Source organism: Dendropsophus ebraccatus, chromosome 10 (genome assembly GCF_027789765.1).
Source record: "Dendropsophus ebraccatus isolate aDenEbr1 chromosome 10, aDenEbr1.pat, whole genome shotgun sequence".
Lineage (NCBI taxonomy): Eukaryota > Metazoa > Chordata > Amphibia > Anura > Hylidae > Dendropsophus > Dendropsophus ebraccatus.
This window is the reverse complement of record NC_091463.1, coordinates 68,484,112-68,504,209: the sequence shown is the minus strand read 5'-3', so window position 1 is coordinate 68,504,209 and position 20,098 is coordinate 68,484,112. Positions and strand designations below refer to the sequence as shown.

The 20,098-nt window shown below is 43.9% G+C and overlaps 1 protein-coding gene across 1 annotated transcript in view; it reads left to right on the top strand.

Moving 5' to 3' along the window:
• The first annotated feature begins 7,755 nt into the window (after positions 1-7,755).
• Positions 7,756-20,098, top strand: part of LOC138766419 (pinopsin-like) — a 46,825-nt gene continuing 34,482 nt past the window's right edge. Inside the window, exon 1 of the mRNA XM_069944009.1 lies at positions 7,756-8,107. Coding sequence (XP_069800110.1) covers positions 7,756-8,107 — 352 coding nt within the window. The remainder of the gene's footprint in view (positions 8,108-20,098) is intronic.

Genomic DNA, 20,098 nt, shown 5'->3' with positions numbered 1-20,098 from the left:
TGCCGCATTACTGCAGCTCAGCCTTCGTTTCGTTTGACAGGAATCCCTGCTCTGGTACATACTTTAAACCAAAAGTTTAGTTTTTTGGGGGAAATTTAAAATTAGTTTAATTGCTCAATTTTTATCTTGACAGATGACGGTTATGTACAGTATGTAATATTTTTGTTATATTTTAAAAGTATGGTGCAAAATAAAGTCTTGGTGGACATGTAATAACATGAAAAGACACACTTTGGCCCAGGTTAACTAACATTTTCAAAATCTGTACATATTAGGGTTTTACATACGTCTTTTTGCCCTTAGCATAATTAGCTGCTCTTTGGCAGATGACTCTAGGGGCCCATTTTGCACCAAGCTTCACCAATCATGTCTCTAATGGGAAAAGTGACCACTTTAAAGGGGTACTTCATAAAAAAAAATCTTCCAAATCAAATGGTGCCAGAAAGTGGCACGGTGGGTGGGTGAGGGCTGACGCGGCCGGCCTGCAGGAGCAGAGAGCGGCGGCCGGATAGTGTGAGGAGCGGCGCGGGCGGCGAGTCAGCGGCGCGGGCGGCGGGGAGTCAGCGGGGCCATGGTGTTTGAAGCCGGGAGGAGGAGGGGGAGCGGAGGAGGAGGTGGCACTTCTGTGAGCGGCGGCGGAGCGGCACTTCTATGAGCGGCGGCGCAGGTGGCACTTCTATGAGCGGTGGCGCAGGCGGTGATAAGATAGCACAGGTACTTCTCCCCCATTATCTGCAGATAATAGGGAAGTAGTACTTTGTATATGTTCCCAGCACTGAGCAGGGAGGGGGGAGGTAGATGGCACTTCTCTCCCTCTCTGCTCGGTGCCCTGCAAATGTATTTATTGAATACATTTATGGGATACTTTGGGGACACTTTCAAGGACACTTGCTCCCCAAAGTATTCCTTAAATGTATTCAATTGCAAAGTACAGTGCATAACATTACATTACATACACACATCCATTGTAATTCCAATGGAGTGTCCAGCAGGGATGCACTATATATAGAAGTCAATGGTACTCATTGACTTCTATATATAGAGCACCCCCTGCTGGAAACTCCATAGGAATTACACCATTCGTCGTGACGTCACTGCTTTTGAGAGAATTCTAACACTTCCTGATACACTAAATTAAGGGAAATAGCAGTATATGAGCATTTCCCATAATTAATGTACATTAGAAAATTGTATAACTTTCCATAAGTAATAACATATAAAAAATAAATTTTGGCCGGACTTCTAGTTTTGCATTGATTTTCAGTCATTGGCCATTTCCCATGTCACTGTCACTTTAGTCTTTTACCTTTGCACCATCCTGTTTTAACCACCCTATATTTGCTAAGGGTATAAACCCACACACCGTATACACAGCGTATTTACTGCTGCGATACGCAGCGAATACGCAGCAAAAACGCAACAAATACGCAACAAAAACGCAGCAGATTAGATCTAAATAACTGAACTCAGCATTAAATCTTCACCATCAAACTGCTGCGTATTTGCTGCGTATTTGTTGCGTATTTGTTGCGTATTTGCTGCGTATACGGTGTGTGGGTTTGTACCCTAAATGTATTTTTATTTTGGATTATCAAAAAAGAAAAAGAAAAAAAAAGATAATAAAAAAAGTGACAAGAGAAAAAAACAAAATTATATGCAAGTAAGACTTAGACAAGGAAAACTGAAATACATTCTCCCCTACTCAGCATTGCATGCAGATCGGAAATGTAGAATGATATCAGTAGTGGAGTTTTCCTTTAAGGATCTAGAAGGAAGTGAAGCAAACTTGTACAGGTAATGAAATGTATTGTGTAGCAAATATTTGACTAATGGGTTTATGGCAACAAGTACACACCGTATAATTATGTTCATGTATTGGGGTGGGGGGAGATGAGGGAGGCATAGCCTTTCTATCTGACTGCACAGACTAGAACATGTCCTCCAGCCGCTCTGATAAGCTTCATTAATTGAGATGATATTCGGAGCTGCACATATACAATCCCCAGTCACGTATATTCTCAATAAATGACACCAGTGGCTACACTTAATCCTGATTCCTCTGCCATGCACCTGCAGTGCTGTAAAATCCATGACCCAACATGGTAAATCATAGCCGGCTCTATTATCAGTCCCCTTCCAGTCCCAGAACTGGTTCTTCCAGTGCGTTACTGTATTTCTGAGCATGGAAGCGAGAAATTAATTCTAATGCAGATAGTGACCATGTCTGCATACACATCATGACAGCTCCATCAGTTTTAATCCTTTTTTCCATATGTCACACTCTATTGGTGAAAGTTGGGTATATAGTTTTATCTGTTTCTGACCCATTTTCCAGATTACCAACAATTCCACTTATTTGTTTCCCGTTTTGGGAAAGGGATAAAAGAACATATGAATAATCCTTGTTATGTTTATTTTCTGTAGTGTATGTCATTGTCTCATTCACATCACCGGGACTGTAATACATTGGGGAAAGCTTTTAGGATATTGGAAATAAATTAACAACCAAATAATCAACACCTATAGAAACTGCTGTGAATTTAAAGGGAATTTGTCAGATACAATTCACATTCCAAACTGCCGACACTGTGAGGTAATTGTTAGGTCACGGAGGGAGATTTATCAAACTGGTGTAAAGTGAAACTGGCTCAGTTGCCCCTAGCAACCAATCAGATTCCACTTTTGTAATGAAAAGTGGAATCTGGTTGCTAGGGGCAACTGGGCCAATTCTACTTTACACCATGTTTGATTAATCTCCCCCATGGTTCCTTTTTTATATATTTGTCCAAGTCTTAAGCCCCTAATACACGGTGCAATCTATGAGAGCGAGCGAGCGCCGACCTGTCAGATCAGCGCTCAGTCTCCTCATTCCCCACTCTTTGCCCGCGCTATTACACGTGCCAACAGCGAGCAGGTAAGTGGGGGGGCTCCCGGGATAATCTTTAGATTGTCCGGTGAGCCCATAGGAGTTGGCGGCGTTCTGCTGCCGCCAATCCTATTACACAAAGCAATGGCAGCAGATTGTTCATGTAGGCTGATCGTTGCCTTCTATTACACAGAAAGATTTTCGGCCACAATGGACGATAATTGGCCAAATACCGATAATCGCTTTGTGTAATAGGGCCTTTAGACTTCTGCGTTTATCGCTCAGGGTCATGTAGGCTTTCTCAGGCTCCTGAAATGCTGAGGGTTGTAATGTCTCCTCACTCCCCCTCCCATTCCTGACCCTGTTTGGGCTTCCAGCTGCCAGTCAATCAAACAGAAATAGAGATGGGAGAGGGAGTGATTTTTGTATGTTATGGAAGCACAGATGGATAGAATTACAGCTGACCGCTTAGTTTTAAGGCTTGGGCTAAGCAGCAATGTGTCTGTGACAGGGGCTGTATTACCAGATACTGATCACGGTCATTCACACCTAATGTAATTGAACATAGTCGCAGTTCAACCCGCCAGTGGCAACGTTACTCCATTCACGTGAACCTGGTGGTTTGTGGTAACGTGACCTCACTCCTGGATGTCATGGCTGTGTAGCCCTTCCCTAAGCTGCAGCTGTGCAATGGCAGCATGCTTATTATCAGTTAATTCAGCATCAAATATTCCAGAGAGGAAGACAATAAGCTCAATTGTCTTTTCAAGCCCCAAAAGACCATCTTTTCTTCCATCTCTGTGAAGGTTGTACATGAACTCGAATCTCAAAGAGCTTGTTGAATAGTTCTTTATAGAGCATATGCCTGCTCCCTACTACATCTACAGATTCATCATCCAGCTCAAACTGGTGATCCAGCTGTTGGAGAGCCTCCTCACGCTTTATGCTGTGCCGTGATGACAGGTGTGACAGATCTTTACGCTGCTCTTCACTGTAGAGTGAAAGCTTAAGGAGGCTCTCCAACAGCTGGATCTCCAGTATGAGCAGGATGATGAATGTATAGATGGATTAGGGTCTGGGCTTACACTCTGCAAACAACTAAAAACTCTTTGAGCACCAAAAAGAAGGTGTTACATTCATGTACAACCCACACAGAGATGGAAGACAAGGCAGTATTTTGGCAGATGATATGGGGCTTGGTAAGACAATACAGGTTATTGTGTTCCTCTCTGGAAAGTTTGATGCTGAATTGACTTATAATGTATTATTGATAATGCTAATAACTTTACCATAAGCCCGGAGCTGTTCATCAAGCCTGGGCCCTCCACCCTACTGTAACTATGTCGGCACTAGCGTGGTCATAGTACGGGGTAGATAATTTCATATTTACCATGTACCCATAAAGTTTTATGAAAATTGATTATCAGGCAGCACTGGGCTCATTTTTCATTTTCTATGTTATTTCCATTTTGGTGCCTAAGTAAATACCTTAACAGCAGCGCCATTGTCTCCGCTCCTGCTGTCAGTACCTGCGGAGGTACCATTGTCTCTGCTCCTGCTGTCAGTACCTGTGGAGGTATCATAGTCTCCGCTCCTGCTGTCAGTACCTTTGGAGGTACCATTGCCTCCGCTCCTGCTGTCAGTACCTGTGGAGGTACCATTGTCTCCACTCCTGCTGTCAGTACCTGCGGAGGTACCATTGTCTCCGCTCCTGCTGTCAGTACCTGCGGAGGTACCATTGTCTCTGCTCCTGCTGTCAGTACCTGTGGAGGTACCATTGTCTCTGCTCCTGCTGTCAGTACCTGTGGAGGTACCATTGTCTCCGCTCCTACTGTCAGTACCTTTGGAGGTACCATTGCCTCCGCTCCTGCTGTCAGTACCTGTGGAGGTACCATAGTCTCCGTTCCTGCTGTCAGTACCTGTGGAGGTACCATAGTCTCCGTTCCTGCTGTCAGTACCTGTGGAGGTACCATAGTCTCCGTTCCTGCTGTCAGTACCTGTGGAGGTACCATTGCCTCCGCTCCTGCTGTCAGTACCTGGGGAGGTACCATTGTCTCCGCTCCTGCTGTCAGTACCTGTGGAGGTACCATTGCCTCCGCTCCTGCTGTCAGTACCTGCGGAGGTACCATTGTCTCCGCTCCTGCTGTCAGTACCTGTGGAGGTACCATTGTCTCAGCTCCTGCTGTCAGTACCTGTGGAGGTACCATTGTCTCCACTCCTGCTGTCAGTACCTGCGGAGGTACCATTGTCTCCGCTCCTGCTGTCAGTACCTGGGGAGGTACCATTGTCTCCGCTCCTGCTGTCAGTACCTGCGGAGGTACCATTGTCTCCGCTCCTGCTGTCAGTACCTGTGGAGGTACGATTGTCTCCGCTCCTGCTGTCAGTACCTGTGGAGGTACCATTGGCTCTGCTCCTGCTGTCAGTATCTGCGGAGGTACCCTTGTCTCCGCTCCTGCTGTCAGTACCTGTGGAGGTACCATTGCCTCCGCTCCTGCTGTCAGTACCTGCGGAGGTACCATTGTCTCCGCTCCTGCTGTCAGTACCTGTGGAGGTACCATTGCCTCCGCTCCTGCTGTCAGTACCTGTGGATGTACCATTGTCTCTGCTCCTGCCGTCAGTACCTGCAGAGGTACCATTGCCTCCGCTCCTGCTGTCAGTACCTGTGGAGGTACCATTGTCTCCGTTCCTGCTGTCAGTACCTGGGGAGGTAACATTGTCTCCGCTCCTGCTGTCAGTATCTGCGGAGGTACCATTGTCTCCGCTCCTGCTGTTAGTACCTGTGGAGGTACCATTGCCTCCGCTCCTGCTGTCAGTACCTGTGGAGGTACCATTGCCTCTGCTCCTGCTGTCAGTACCTGTGGAGGTACCATTGTCTCCACTCGCGGCTGTTTGTACCTGTGAAATAGAAGCCAGAGCTTCCTGATCCATCTCCAGCTTGAGCCCCAGTGTAATGTTATTCTAAGGCGCAAGGCTGGAGACATCAAGGGGTTAAAGTATAAAATTATGTACTACTTCCCCTTCCTCCCAATTAAATTCACATTACTTCAGACCTCAACCAAACCCCTAAATACAGCCACTGGACCCTAAAATAAATTCTACCCCAAATTACACCAAAATACACCACACACACACACACACACACACACACACACACACACACACACTGCTCCCAGGACCCTTCTCACTTGTGTCCCTACCCTCACCCCAGACTGGTCACCCACCTTGTATCCCCCTGCCCCCACCCCAGACTGGTCACCCACCCTGTATCCCCCTGCCCTCACCCCAGACGGTTCACACTCTACCCCCCTGCCCCCACCCCAGATGGGTCACCCTGTATCCCCCTGCCCCCAACCCAGAATAATCACCCTTTATCCTCCTTTCTTTATGGATTATCCTCCCTGTTGCTTTTCTACATACTCTACAACTTTAGTATTCCTCCACCATAGTGCAGGCTGCAAAGGACCTGTGGTGACATCATTGTCACATTTTAAGGTCCTTCATTATGTTCTCTAATGATATTGAATTGTCTCCTGATTGCAGTTTGTCCCAGATTGGTGCAAAATCTGTGATTTTTTTTGCAAATCATGGCAGAACTGTAACAAGGAGACAATACACCACTGAAAGTATAAGTCTGTTTGGGTGGTAATGGGCCCCCAGGAGCTAAGGGCACCGGGCTACCGCCCCAAATAGGCCTGTTATAATCCGCTATGTTTTAATCTGTTTGAATTTGTGATTGATTTCACCAATTTCTGTGTATGGGGGTGAGATCCTCTTTGAATCTGCTACAAAATCTATATGTATGATACATGGGTTTTGCTGTACATGAAAAAAATCCCATGCATGCGGAATCACCCTATGCGGTGTATTCAGTCCAAGCGCCTAGGGCAGTAAGAGCTTTAAGTATGGCCCTGAGTACAAGTAATTTATGGTTACATTTTTTCTATGGTGTTTTTCCCATAACAAAGGATGTGACTTATAGATGCGGTTCAATAATTTGTCTTTCAACCACATGATTTGCAGTGTAAGGCTGGGTTTACACACAATATGACACCAGACGTTTTGTGACACGGGCGTTGTCAATAAAGTTCATCCTGGAAGGGATTAACTTCATTTCTTTTAATATGGAATGCAGGCAAATTCGAGTGTGCCGGCATTCCAAATCACTACTGCAGACAATTTAAAGTGCGGCTGGAGCGGCACATTACATTGTCTGCTCTATCAGTCTTGTGTGGCCGTTATTCAATGAATAGCGGACGCACAAAACTGATATCTTTGGTGCAGCCAAAAGGAACTCTGGCCATACTGTATACAGAGTGTATACACTCCGGACGGGATTCCATAGCAATTAAAGCAATGTATTTTTTCATTTACAATGGACATTAAAAAATACATTGTCTGAACTCAGCCTAAAATAACAACACAAAATACGAAACGAGCAGGATATAAAAAAAACCTCAATAGAAATCTGTGGGAGAAAAATACCACAAGCTCCATAAAATCCATAAAAAATTCCCATCCCATCTTGCCACCTTTCTACCATTGTTTTCACTTCCTTCAACTGTCAATATATATTTGTATCAAAATATTATGAAGGAAAGTTCTGTTTATTGTAAACAAAAACTTGTGTATGATTACTATAAGCAGCCATTCAACCCATGGTAGTAGCATAATTACATGCTGAACAAAAGTCTCCCAGTTACTAAAGGGTTAAATAACTGTTCCAGGTCTGGAGAGTGCGACCCACTGACTTGAGACACTATAAACACGCAGTGCAGCTTAGCTGCCGGCAGGGGGAGCCCGCACTCATCCTGAGATCTCTCCTGGCTGCTGTATACCTGAGATTCCTGACAATAGGCAGCAGCAGCAGCAGAGGGTGATGATCAGCGGAGATGGTGTATGTCCTGGGCATGCTGAATGAATCTGTGCTGCAGAATCTCAGCCTGGGGGACAGTGGGGGCTTAGCTGCCTCTGGCCTCAGCAGGACTGCTCACAATGTAGTGGCTGTGTGCCTGGGCTGCATCCTGGTGCTGGGATCCCTCTACAACTTTCTGGTGCTGGTGATCTTTGTGAAGTTTGAGGCTGTGAGGACCCCCATCAATATGATCCTGCTGAACATCAGTGTCAGTGACTTGCTGGTCTGTGTCTTTGGGACCCCTTTCAGCTTTGCAGCCAGTGTATCTGGTAGTTGGCTGATAGGACAGCAGGGATGTAAGTGGTATGGCTTCTGCAACTCCTTGTTCGGTGAGTAACTTGGGACTCAAGCTGCACAGGTAGTAGAGCTGAGTTTGTCTCATGCTGTAATGTTGATGTCATTTGCACCTATAGGATCTAACATCATATGTGTGGGTTTTACATGGGACTGCATATAAACTGACTGTGTTAAGTGCTCACAAGAAACTGTTTAATAATTCAGCTTTTGTTCCAGCTGCACTCATACTGTATATTTCATGCTCAGCATGCTTTCACCCTGTCCTGAAATGTCCGGAAATAGATGGGGCAGGTAAGTTCCCTGGCAGGACACACTCTGGTGGTCACACTTTGGTCACTTCTATGGTCAGGTTGCACATAGAAGTAAAAGTACAAGAAGTAGAAGTATTAATGATGTAACTACTTGCCACACTATGGTTGGCATTATGGGGGTACCTTCTGTATCAGTTATGGGGGTACTTGCTGTGTCAGTTATGGGGGTATTTGCTGTATCAGTTATGGGGGTACTTGCTGTATCGGTTATGGGGTACTTGCTGTATCAGTTATGGGGGTACCTGCTGTATCAGTTATGAGGGTACCTGCTGTATCAGTTATGGGGTACTTGCTGTGTCAGTTATGGGGGTACTTGCTGTATCAGTTATGGGGGTATTTGCTGTATCAGTTATGGGGGTACTTGCTGTATCGGTTATGGGGTACTTGCTGTATCAGTTATGGGGGTATTTGCTGTATCAGTTATGGGGGTACTTGCTATATCGGTTATGGGGTACTTGCTGTATCAGTTATGGAAGTACTTGCTGTATCAGTTATGGGGGTACTTGCTGTATCGGTTATGGGGTACTTGGTGTATCAGTTATGGGGGTACTTGCTGTATCGGTTATGGAGTACTTGGTGTATCAGTTATGGGGGTACTTGCTGTATCAGTTATGGGGGTACTTGCTGTATCAGTTATGGGGGTACTTGCTGTATCAGTTATGGGGTACTTGGTGTATCAGTTATGGGGGTACTTGCTGTATCGGTTATGGGGTACTTGCTGTATCAGTTATGGGGTACTTGGTGTATCAGTTATGGGGGTACTTGCTGTATCGGTTATGGGGTACTTGCTGTATCAGTTATGGGAGTACTTGCTTACTTATGTTGGAATAATCTTTAGACTGGTTCCATGGGGGGCACTGTTATAGGGGTTCTGGCTGGCTCTGTTACGTAGAACATGGCTTTTAGGGGGAACTGTGGTGGACATGAAAAGTTACTGTTTCTGGAACTGTTTTTGGACACCACAAGCAATGTTACATACCGTAGATATCCAAGGTTAGTTCTCTTGTGGTGGACTTGTGACTTGGGGCCATTGTGGCTGACTTTGTAGTGGTTATGCTGCGGATGTCATTGTGGGGGGCACTGTAATGGTTAACTATTAAGGGTGCACTGTGGCTTTCATGATGTACTTTACATGTCATTATGGGAGCATGGTGAGTGTCACTATGATGGGGGCACTGTTAATGTGATTTGACTGTCACTGTCATAGTACACTGTGTGCTGTCAGTTCCGCTGGCAATATAGAGGTCCTATGGGGGCTTTGTGGCTGTAATTATAGAATTAATAACTCTCTTTTCACAGTGTCTGTCCAGGTATATATCCTTTGTGACATCCAGCATACAATGGGTGCTTTGTATGCTGTGCATTATTTACGGCATACTGCTGTTGGAATAGTGCAACAAATGCTATAAATGTGTATAGTGATGAATAAGACTGAAACGCGAAGATGTATTCGACTTCACAAATGTGCTTTGCTTTCCTGCTTCCCAGTTGCAATACTTACTGTCCTGCGATTTAGATCATTGAGCATTGATGAAGATATAACTACCAGGTTATCAGTCATAGCAAATAATAAAACAGAAATAGAAGGATATAGGAGGAAATCATAGGAGTCTAGGGACAGTAGACCTTGTCCCAGATATCACCCTTCCTCCCTAGGTGTCCCTTCTGCTTCTGGTGGCCATGGCTATGCAGGGCTCTATTCCAGATACTGTATTTGCTGGCCCCAACCTTAGGGCATCTATGGAAAGCTGTGCAATAGTATATGGAAGGAAGACGAGTGCTCAGAATACTTGCCCACCATACTTCTTTAATATTTTATATGCCAAAAACATGAAACTTTCATTGACTTTGGAATTATATTTCATAATTTACGTTAATATTTTCTAGGAAATCTTTAAAGTCAAGAGGGTAAGGCTCTCAGCTTGGTCCCATCATTCTGGTAATAGGAGCATCGCCATCCCAGTTACTTGTCTAAAGTTAGTTTAAACTTTAGTTAATAGTTTTTTCAGTGAGTAGTTTGTAAATTATACAACAGGGATAGGGAACCTTGGCTCTCCAGTCGTTGCAAAACTACAACTCCCATCATGCCTAGAGCCAAAGCTTTAGGCACATCATTGGACGTAGAGATAGTAGTTTTGAGAAATTTCCCACCATCTAAACCATTTTAGGTTGTACAAAAGGCAAACAGGCTCTGGAAAGCCCAGACAGACCACCAGTAGAGAGGATTGTTTGGTCTACCGGCATTCATAAGCAGCTATTACAGTTACTGCACCTTGTTCACCATCCTAAAAGATAAAGGAGACCGCAACTTCCAAAAAGAATATCCATATTAATCACACCAATGCAACGTTTCGGCTCTATGTGTGTAGCCTTGCTTGAGAAAGGCTACACACATAGAGCCGAAACGTTGCATTGGTGTGATTAAAGTGGATATTCTTTTTGGAAGTTGCGGTCTCCTTCATCTTTTTGGATACTTAACACAAACCCGGGTCCGGTTTGGGGAGACTTACACCCACAAACTACAATTTTTTTCTTGTGCTGCTGAAAACCTGTTTTTTGCATTGTCCACCATCCTGACACAGGTGGCACCTTTATGTGTCCTGCCACCGACAGCCAGCCACTGTCTTCATATTTGCAGTGGTTTTGTGAACAAAAACCTGGGCTACTACTAAGTACTAGAACTGTATAGTCTTTAGCAATGAATCCAGTTTCTGTGTGTGATCCCAATGATAGTGGAGTTTGAGTGTGGAGGTCTTATAGTGAGCATTTGCGTCCTGGTGTAATAGTCTCAGGAACCATCACATATGACAGTCATCCCTGGTGGCGATATGAGGGGCATTAACAGCTCAGTCATATGTACAGGACATCCTGAGGACACATGCCGCCTGTGTTGTATTCCCGGTGTGATGTTATATGTGAGGAGTGGCCGGTCACTTGCTAGATGGTGAAGTGTGATGCCACTACTGTGGTGGATGGCCGAGATACAGCCGGACCTTGGGATTTTGTTACGTGACGCCAGTGTCCGGTAGGCACACAGGTGTGATGGCACGCCTGCTTTTATTTTATCAGGTCGGCTATACCCTTTTCCCCTGTGGCCAGTGTCCTGCTGGGATGCTACCGGGTCCCTTGGGATGATGTAGTCACGGATGATGTAGCCACGGATGGCCAGAGTGGTATAATGACCCTCCCGGATAGTAGGACCCTCCACCCACAGAAAGGGGAGAATGTCCCAAGGTTGCGGTGTGTGTAGTGTGTCGGTGGTGACGAATAATTACAGAGTTTTGAAATAAAGTTGAGTTAGTTTACTACTTGTATGGCTATGTTCACAGAACGTGAGAGAACGGCCATTCCGTGACCCCGGCCGGATCACGGAACGGCCGGTCTCTGCACTGATCATCCCGGATGATCTTTTGGCTGCAGGTTTCTGATGCGGGCGCATCAGCGCGCACCTGCATCAGAACCTCCCACAGCACATAATGAAGCAATTCACTGAATTGTGGCCGCAGAAAACTGACATGTCAGTTATTTGCGGCCCCGTACGGGATCCCGGCCGGAGTATATACAATGTGTATATGCTTCGGCCGGGATCCCATAGAAAAGAAGGCTATGTCCACACCGCACAAAGTACGGCCGTTGCCGATGGAAACAACAGCCGTACTTTTACGTAGTGTGAACATAGCCTAAATGTGCAGCAGGTAATACAGAAGTGACAGTATAAAGTTCCTTTAGTTAAAGTCTGTGAAACACACTTGACAAAATTCCAATAAACACTTGATAAGAGAACGACCAGATCTGTAGTAGAAGTGCAGTGTAGGATATAGTCGTGTGGTTGAGTTGTGCTGAGTAATAGGATAGGTAGAGTAGCAGAGAGGAGGATGTTGTGAGAGTCTCAACCCATGTAGAAATGTGCTCTGCCCAGATGTTGGAGGATGAGGTAGAATACTTATAAGAAGAATGAGAAGAAAAATAAGAAGAACACCTGCGCCAATGTATTGACCTTTGACTTCAGTCTTCACACCACCTTAGGCCCACTAACTTTGGCCAAACCGTACTAATGGGAGACACAGGCCCCAGATCTCATTACCTGGGTTGAGCGGAATGCTGAGGGTTCCCTGCTGATACCCATGCTGTGAGTCAGAGTTCCTAGGCTACTGCAACTTTGCTCTGTCCGGATCAGTTCCTCGCTCTATGGCTCTAGTATGGATACTGTCCTGCACTGTGAATTCTCTTTGTCCATGGCGTGGGTTGAGGTTGTCTCTGGCTTGTCCTCTCCTAATAGGGGTTTCACAGTGCATAGTGCTTTGATGTGTTACTTGTAAGAAAGTTTTGAGAGACATGCTGTCTTGCATCCTTCCCATGCGGGGTACTTAGACTGACCTAGGTACGGAGACCTCGCAGAGGGCCAGAGCCCAGTTTCCATAAATACATACATAATACAGCGACATCTAGTGGCTAACCTTCAGTACTACTTTTACCACAATAGGAATACAAAAAGTACAGACTTTTGTGAAGGGTGTATACAACTGCAACACCCCTAGTGGGACACCGCCTCTCATGGCAGGGCTTGTAATTATCATTTTCCAGCAGGATAACGCTCCCCTACAGACACAAGGGTTGCCCAGGAATGTCACATTTCTACACATCCTTGGCCTGCCCGGTGACCAGATTTATAGCCAATCCAGCATTTATGGGACCAATTGAGACACTTCTACAACCTACAAATGTGCCAGATCTACTGGGCCAGCTGCGGCATTTGAGGGCAAATGTGCTACAGGATGCCATATGAAACCTGTACATGTCTAACCATATCTCATCTTGCATCCAGACTAGAGGATGCCCAGCAGAGAACTAGAGCCTTCTTTCTATTGTGTAGTTTTCACCTCAAAACTTATCATTTTGCTCTAAGGACATGTTCACACAACGTAAGTTAAGTAATAATCACGGGCGTTGTTGCCGATTTGCAACACGGCTCTGATTAATACTTAACTTACATTGTGCTGCAACTAGAGGGAATCCCGGCCAGAGTGTATACAGATAGTATACAATCCAGTCCAGTCGGGATCGCTAGCGGCCATGCACAAAACTGACATGTCAGTTTTCTGCAGTAGCTATTCATTGAATAGCAGCTGCAGAAAACCTATCAGTTCACACAATGGAGCGCGCAGCTCCGGCCGCTCTCTTCATTGTGTGCAGCGGTTAATTCGGATGCGGGCTATTTCAGCAGAAGTGAACATCATCTGGCCGGGTCACAGAACGGTCGGTGTTATACGTAATGTGAACATTGCCTAACATTGTAATCACTTACATATATCCTCTCTACATTCACATGTATAAAATTTTTATCCATTATTTGTATTTGTCGGTGGGTGTATTTTAGTATTTTTAGCCAAAACTATGTGTGGAGCCAATATAGAGGAAAACTATTATCGAAAGGTCTTTTGGACCTACTGCTGATTTTGTTAAAAAGTACTAACCAAATACGATATGGGATCTAAGGCTGTTTACTGTACAGTACACATCCTCAATGAACCCCATTTGTTCCTGTGTATACTTCTTATTCCACCATTCCATGATATTGTTAATAGTCAATGTACTTTCACCATCTGGACTAATTCCTCTTCCTATCGGAGCAATGTAATTCACCACATTCTCTTGTATTTAGAGTTATAGCACTTGACCTTTTGGTCTGTTTCAAGTGGATATTTTTTAAGCTTTTTTTCCTCTTGGACCCATCTTTCATGCTGAAACCTTCATGAAGCGGAAAGTATTTTTGAAGGTTTACATTATACAGTAATACGCTTTGACCTTCTGCTGTATTTCAAGTGGATATTTTTCAAGGTTTTATTCCACTTTGACCCATCATTTATATTGATGCCTTTATTTGCCAGAGATCTTACAACAAACATAAACATACGTGGAATGAAAATGCATATAGTAGATACATAGGAGAAAAATAAAATCATGTGACTACATACTGGTGACGTTCTGCACACCTCTGAGTACGTAAGGTCAGCTTAATATCGTTTTATACTAACACTCCCTGTCCACACAAGCACAGGAGGCTAAGGGAGGGTTGAATGGGGTTAGCCCACCCGATCATTGGTGTGGCACAATGCTCGCCCACCACCCAGGGTAGGCTGAAAGACCCTTTTCACTAGCACCAGTGAAACAGGACCCTGCAAGCCTGATAGTGCTGCTTCTATTTTTTGTTAGATATAGGCCCGGACCATTATCGGGATTATATTGGGCCAGAAACCAGCCCTACAGCGTGTATCATTAGTCTAAGAACATGGATGTGTGAATTCTTTGACCAGGATAAAACAACCACCCAACATTAAATTGAATATTTAATTGTCTTAAGGGCTTACTAGACAGTTCACTGTATGCACATAGTAAATATATATACAGTATTGGGCCATGTTCACACAACGTACACTACCATTCAAAAGTTTGGGGTCACCCAAACAATTTTGTGTTTTCCATGAAAAGTCACACTTATTCACCACCATACGTTGTGAAATGAATAGAAAACAGAATCAAGACATTGACAAGGTTAGAAATAATGATTTGTATTTGAAATAACATTGTTTTTACATCAAACTTTGCTTTCGTCAAAGAATCCTCCTTTTGCAGCAATTACAGCATTGCACACCTTTGGCATTCTAGCTATTAATCTGTTGCGGTAAGCTGGAGAAATTGCACCCCACGCTTCTAGAAGCAGCTCCCACAAGTTGGATTGGTTGGATGGGCACTTCTGGCGTACCATACGGTCATGCTGCTCCCACAAACAGCTCAATGGGGTTCAGATCTGGTGACTGCGCTGGCCACTCCATTACCGATAGAATACCGGCTGCCTGCTTCTGCTGTAAATAGTTCTTGCACAATTTGGAGGTGTGTTTAGGGTCATTGTCCTGTTGTAGGATGAAATTGGCTCCAATCAAGCGCTGTCCACTGGGTATGGCATGGCGCTGCAGAGTGATAGCCTTCCTTATTCAGAATCCCTTTTACCCTGTACAAATCTCCCACCTTACCAGCACCAAAGCAAGCCCAGACCATCACATTACCTCCACCATGCTTAACAGATGGCGTCAGGCATTCTTCCAGCATCTTTTCATTTGTTCTGCGTCTCACAAACGTTCTACTTTGTGATCCAAACACCTCAAACTTGGATTCATCCGTCCACAACACTTTTTTCCAGTATTCCTCTGTCCAATGTCTGTGTTCTTTTGCCCATCTTAATCTTTTTCTTTTATTGGCCAGTCTCAGATATGGCTTTTTTTTTGCCACTCTGCCCTGAAGCCCAAAATCCCGCAGCCGCCTCTTCACTGTAGATGTTGACACTGGTGTTTTGCGGGGACTATTTAATGAAGATGCCAGTTGTGGACCTGTGAGGCGTCTGTTTCTCAAACTAGAGACTCTAATGTGCTTATCGACTTGCTTAGTTGTGCAACGCGGCCTCCCACTTCTTTTTCTATTCTGGTTAGAGCCTGTTTGTGCTGTCCTCTGAAGGGAGTAGTACACACCGTTGTAGGATATCTTCATTTTCTTAGCAATTTCTCGCATGGAATAGCCTTAATTTCTAAGAAGAAGAATAGACTGTCGAGTTCCAGATGAAAGTTCTCTTTTTCTGGCCATTTTGAGCATTTAATTGACCCCACAAATCTGATGCTCCAGAAACACAATCTGCTCAAAGGAAGGTCAGTTTTGTAGCTTCTGTAACGAGCTAGACTGTTTTCAGATGTGTGAACATGATTGCAGAAGGGTTTTCTAATCATCAATTAGCCTTCTGAGCCAATGAGCAAACACATTGTACCATTAGAACACTGGAGTGATAGTTGCTGGAAATGGGCCTCTATACACCTATGTAGATATTGCACCAAAAACCAGACATTTGCAGCTAGAATAGTGATTTACCACATTAGCAATGTATAGAGTGTATTTGTTTAAAGTTAGGACTAGTTTAAAGTTATCTTCATTGAAAAGTACAGTGCTTTTCCTTCAAAAATAAGGACATTTCAACGTGACCCCAAACTTTTGAATGGCAGTTTGCAACATCGTCCGTGATTTATGCAAAAGATACGTTGTTTTTTGAAAGAATGGAATCTTGACCGGAGCGTATACACATAGGGGGACATTTATTAAGTCCAGCATTTTTTACACCGGACTTAAAAATGTTCCCGCATCTCCAGCGCTACAGGGATTTATGTAGAGGCGGACTGCCTCTACATAAATCCTGTGCGCTCGGCCGAAAACCTACGCCAGCTGAGGACTGAGGTTTTCAGCGTATCTTTTGGCGGAACGGATGGCGAATCGCGCGGACTGAGTCCGCGCCCTCCGTTCCGCCCCTTCACACCCCCTCCCCGCCCCCCGGCGTACTCGTTGAAAGCGGCCGCAGAAAACCCTGTCAGTGCACACTGTGGAGCAGGCGGCTCCGAACACACGCTCCATGGTATGCAGTGAGGAGTTCTGATGCGGACGCGCATGGATGCGCCCGCATCAGAACTCTGCGGCTGCAAAGATGATCTTTTCAGAGACCAGCTATTCCAAACGGCCGGTCTCTTACGTAGTGTGAACATAGCCTTATGGTCAAAAGTGCCAATACAGGTAGTTGTGCAAGCTGAGACAGTGAGGCTTAGTGATTTCCTCTTCTCTCCAACATGCACATGTTCTCTCTCTGGAAGAAAAAACCCTGCCTGCTGCCAAGCACATGTAATTATACCCTTGGCCTGACACTACTCGTCCCATCCAGTGGGATGGTCCCAATTTCCACCCCTTGGACCTAAAGTCAGAAACTACTAAATCCTAAGATGGTTCATAACTTTTCATTGAGAGGTTATAGGGAGACAGACCTGATACCATTGGATACAAATGGTTTTCTGTTACGTTTGGAGACCAAATGTCCTACACACAGAGACAGCGAGCCGGTGAGTACAGAGGGAGCCGCGGAGAGCTGCCGGGGGAGGGGGGGGCTGCCCGAGTGATTGCTTGATCGTCCAGACAGCCCATAGCAGATAGGAGCAGTCCGCTGCCACCGCTCCTATTCCACGGAGCGACGGCATCAGATCGCTGCTATATTAGTCGTTTGTCTTTCAATATGTTGAAAGACAAATGGCAGCAACGATCAGCCAACTTTGTTCATGTCAGCTTATCGTTGTTTTCTATTACACAAGACAATTATCGGCCATAACAGAAGATATTGACCGAATACGGCTGATAATCGTTTTGTGTAATAGGGCCTTTAGCCCCACTGTGGAGGGTGCTTTCTAGGCAGAGGACCTAATCTAATACAGCTAGTAGGTCAACCTATATTCTTTATTCCTCCCAATACTTAGTTACTTATGAGGTAGATATAACAGTAAAATATAAGGGAAGAGGCAATTAAAGACTGTGCCACTTACTGATATTGAAGAGTTTTTTTCTTGCATATACAGTTGTGCTCAAAAGTTTACAAACATTGGCAACATTTTTGCTTTCTTGTTTTTTTTCAGAGAATATGAATGATAACACAAAAACTTTTTTCCCACTTATGGTTAGTGGTTGGGTAAAGATATAGATTGTCAAATTAATGTGTTTTCTCTTTTTAAATCATAGTGACAACCAAAAACATCCAAATGACCCTGATCAAGAGTTCACATATCCCAGTTGCCGCCTCTAACATCAATGACAGCTTGAAGTTTTTTGTGGTAGTTGTGGTTGAGGCTCTTTATTTTGTGTCAATTCTTCTTGGCAAAAAGCCTCCCCAGAGGGGCTCAATGATATTGATAATGATATACAGCTGTAACCAATGACAGGTCGACTTGGCCTTGTGTTTTGGATCGTTGGCATGTTGGATCGTCCAAGTACGTCCCATGTGCAACTTTTGGGCTAATGAGTGAAAATTTGCCTCCAGTATTTGCTGATAACGTGCTGTATTCATCTTTCCATCAACTTTGCAATTCACCTCCGTGCTTTACAGTAGGAATGGTTTTACTTTTAATATAGGCCTTGTTGACTACTCTCCAAATGTAATGATTATAGTTGTGACCAAAAAGTTTGATTTTGGTCTCATCATTCCAAATATCCTTATTCCAGAAGTTTTGAGGCTTGTCTAGGTGCTGTTTGGCGTATTGTAGGCAAGATACTTCATGGCATTTGCGAAGTAATGGCTTTGTGCTGGCGACTCCACCATGCAGTACCTCCTTATCATGCATCATGAAACAGCCACACCGATAGTTTTCAGAGAGCCCTGTATTTCAGCTGATGTTATTTGTGGGGTTTTCTTTGCATCCCAAACTATTTATCTGGCAATTGTGGCAAAATTTTTGTTGGTCTACCTGACTGTGGTTTAGTTTGTACAGAGTTTGCACAGAACACTGTTGACTGGCATTATCAATTCCTTGGATATCATTGTGTACCCTTTCCTGTTTTATACAGTTACTCTACCTTTTCCCGTAGATCTGTTAACAATTCTTATGCTTTTCCATGACTCTATACAATCCAAAAACTCGATGAAGGATGGAAGGGTCTATCTGGATCCCAGAAACTCACTTAGCTTTTATGCACACACACAGATTACAAGCAAACAGGTCACAGATGAGGATGTTACCTTTAGTAGCCATTTAAACCCATTTGTGTCAACTTCTGTGCATGTTATCAGACCAAAATCAACAGGGAATGTAAACTTTTTGATCAGGGTCATTTGGATGTTTTCGGTTGTCATTATGATTTGAAAAAAAAAAATGGGAAAAAATTTTTTTTGTATTATCATTCATATTCTTGTAAAAAAGGACAAGTAAGCAAAAGCTCTGCCGGGGTATGTTACCCTTTGTATACCATCCCCCTTTGTGCTGGTACTAGTGAAATTTGTTTAGTAGAGATCTTACTAATAGTGAAAAGTATTTTTACCATACTAGTCAGTATACAATTAATACACTTTATATGACCTTCCTCTATAATTCAAGTGAATATTTTTGAAGGTTTGTTCCACTTGGACCCATCATTCACTCTGATATGACTTTGCCAGACAGAGATCTATACAAACCTGGGAGGAATGGAGGAACGTTTTCATTATACAATTAATCTGCTTTATATGACCTTCTGCTATATTTCAAGTGAATATTTTTCAAGGTTTTACTCCACTTGGATCCATCATTCAGTTATCTAAATGACTCCTCGGCTGTTATTCTTTAAAGAGGTTTTAATGAAAGATTAACAACTCTTTAAAGGGCATGCATTGCCAAGATTTTATTTTACTGTCACAGCCAGAGACTCCAACGTGTTCATCTTTTCTAATCAGTTTCTGATTGTACATTTTTTAATCTACTTTTTATGTATATTATTATGGAAGCCATGTTGCCTGAGCATCTCAAGAAACACTAGACTGGAGGGGAATTATTAACGTCTATCGGAATCCTTTCTTAGATTAGAAAAGAAGATTGTGGACTGCAAGATTTCAGAACTATAAAAAATATATTAACAAATATAAACAACAAAACTTAAAATTAGAAAATAATGTCAACAAAAATTCCTAAAAACCCATGTTTAACCCTTAGGGGACACAGCCAGTTTTCATTTTTGCGATTTCGTTTTCTCCTCCTTGTGTATATAAGGCTATAGCGCTTGCATTTTTCCACCTAGAGACCCAGATGAGCCCTTATTTTTGCACCAGTAACTGTACTTTGCAATGGCAGATGTAATTTTTGCCTAAAATATGCCGTGAAACCAGAAAAAATT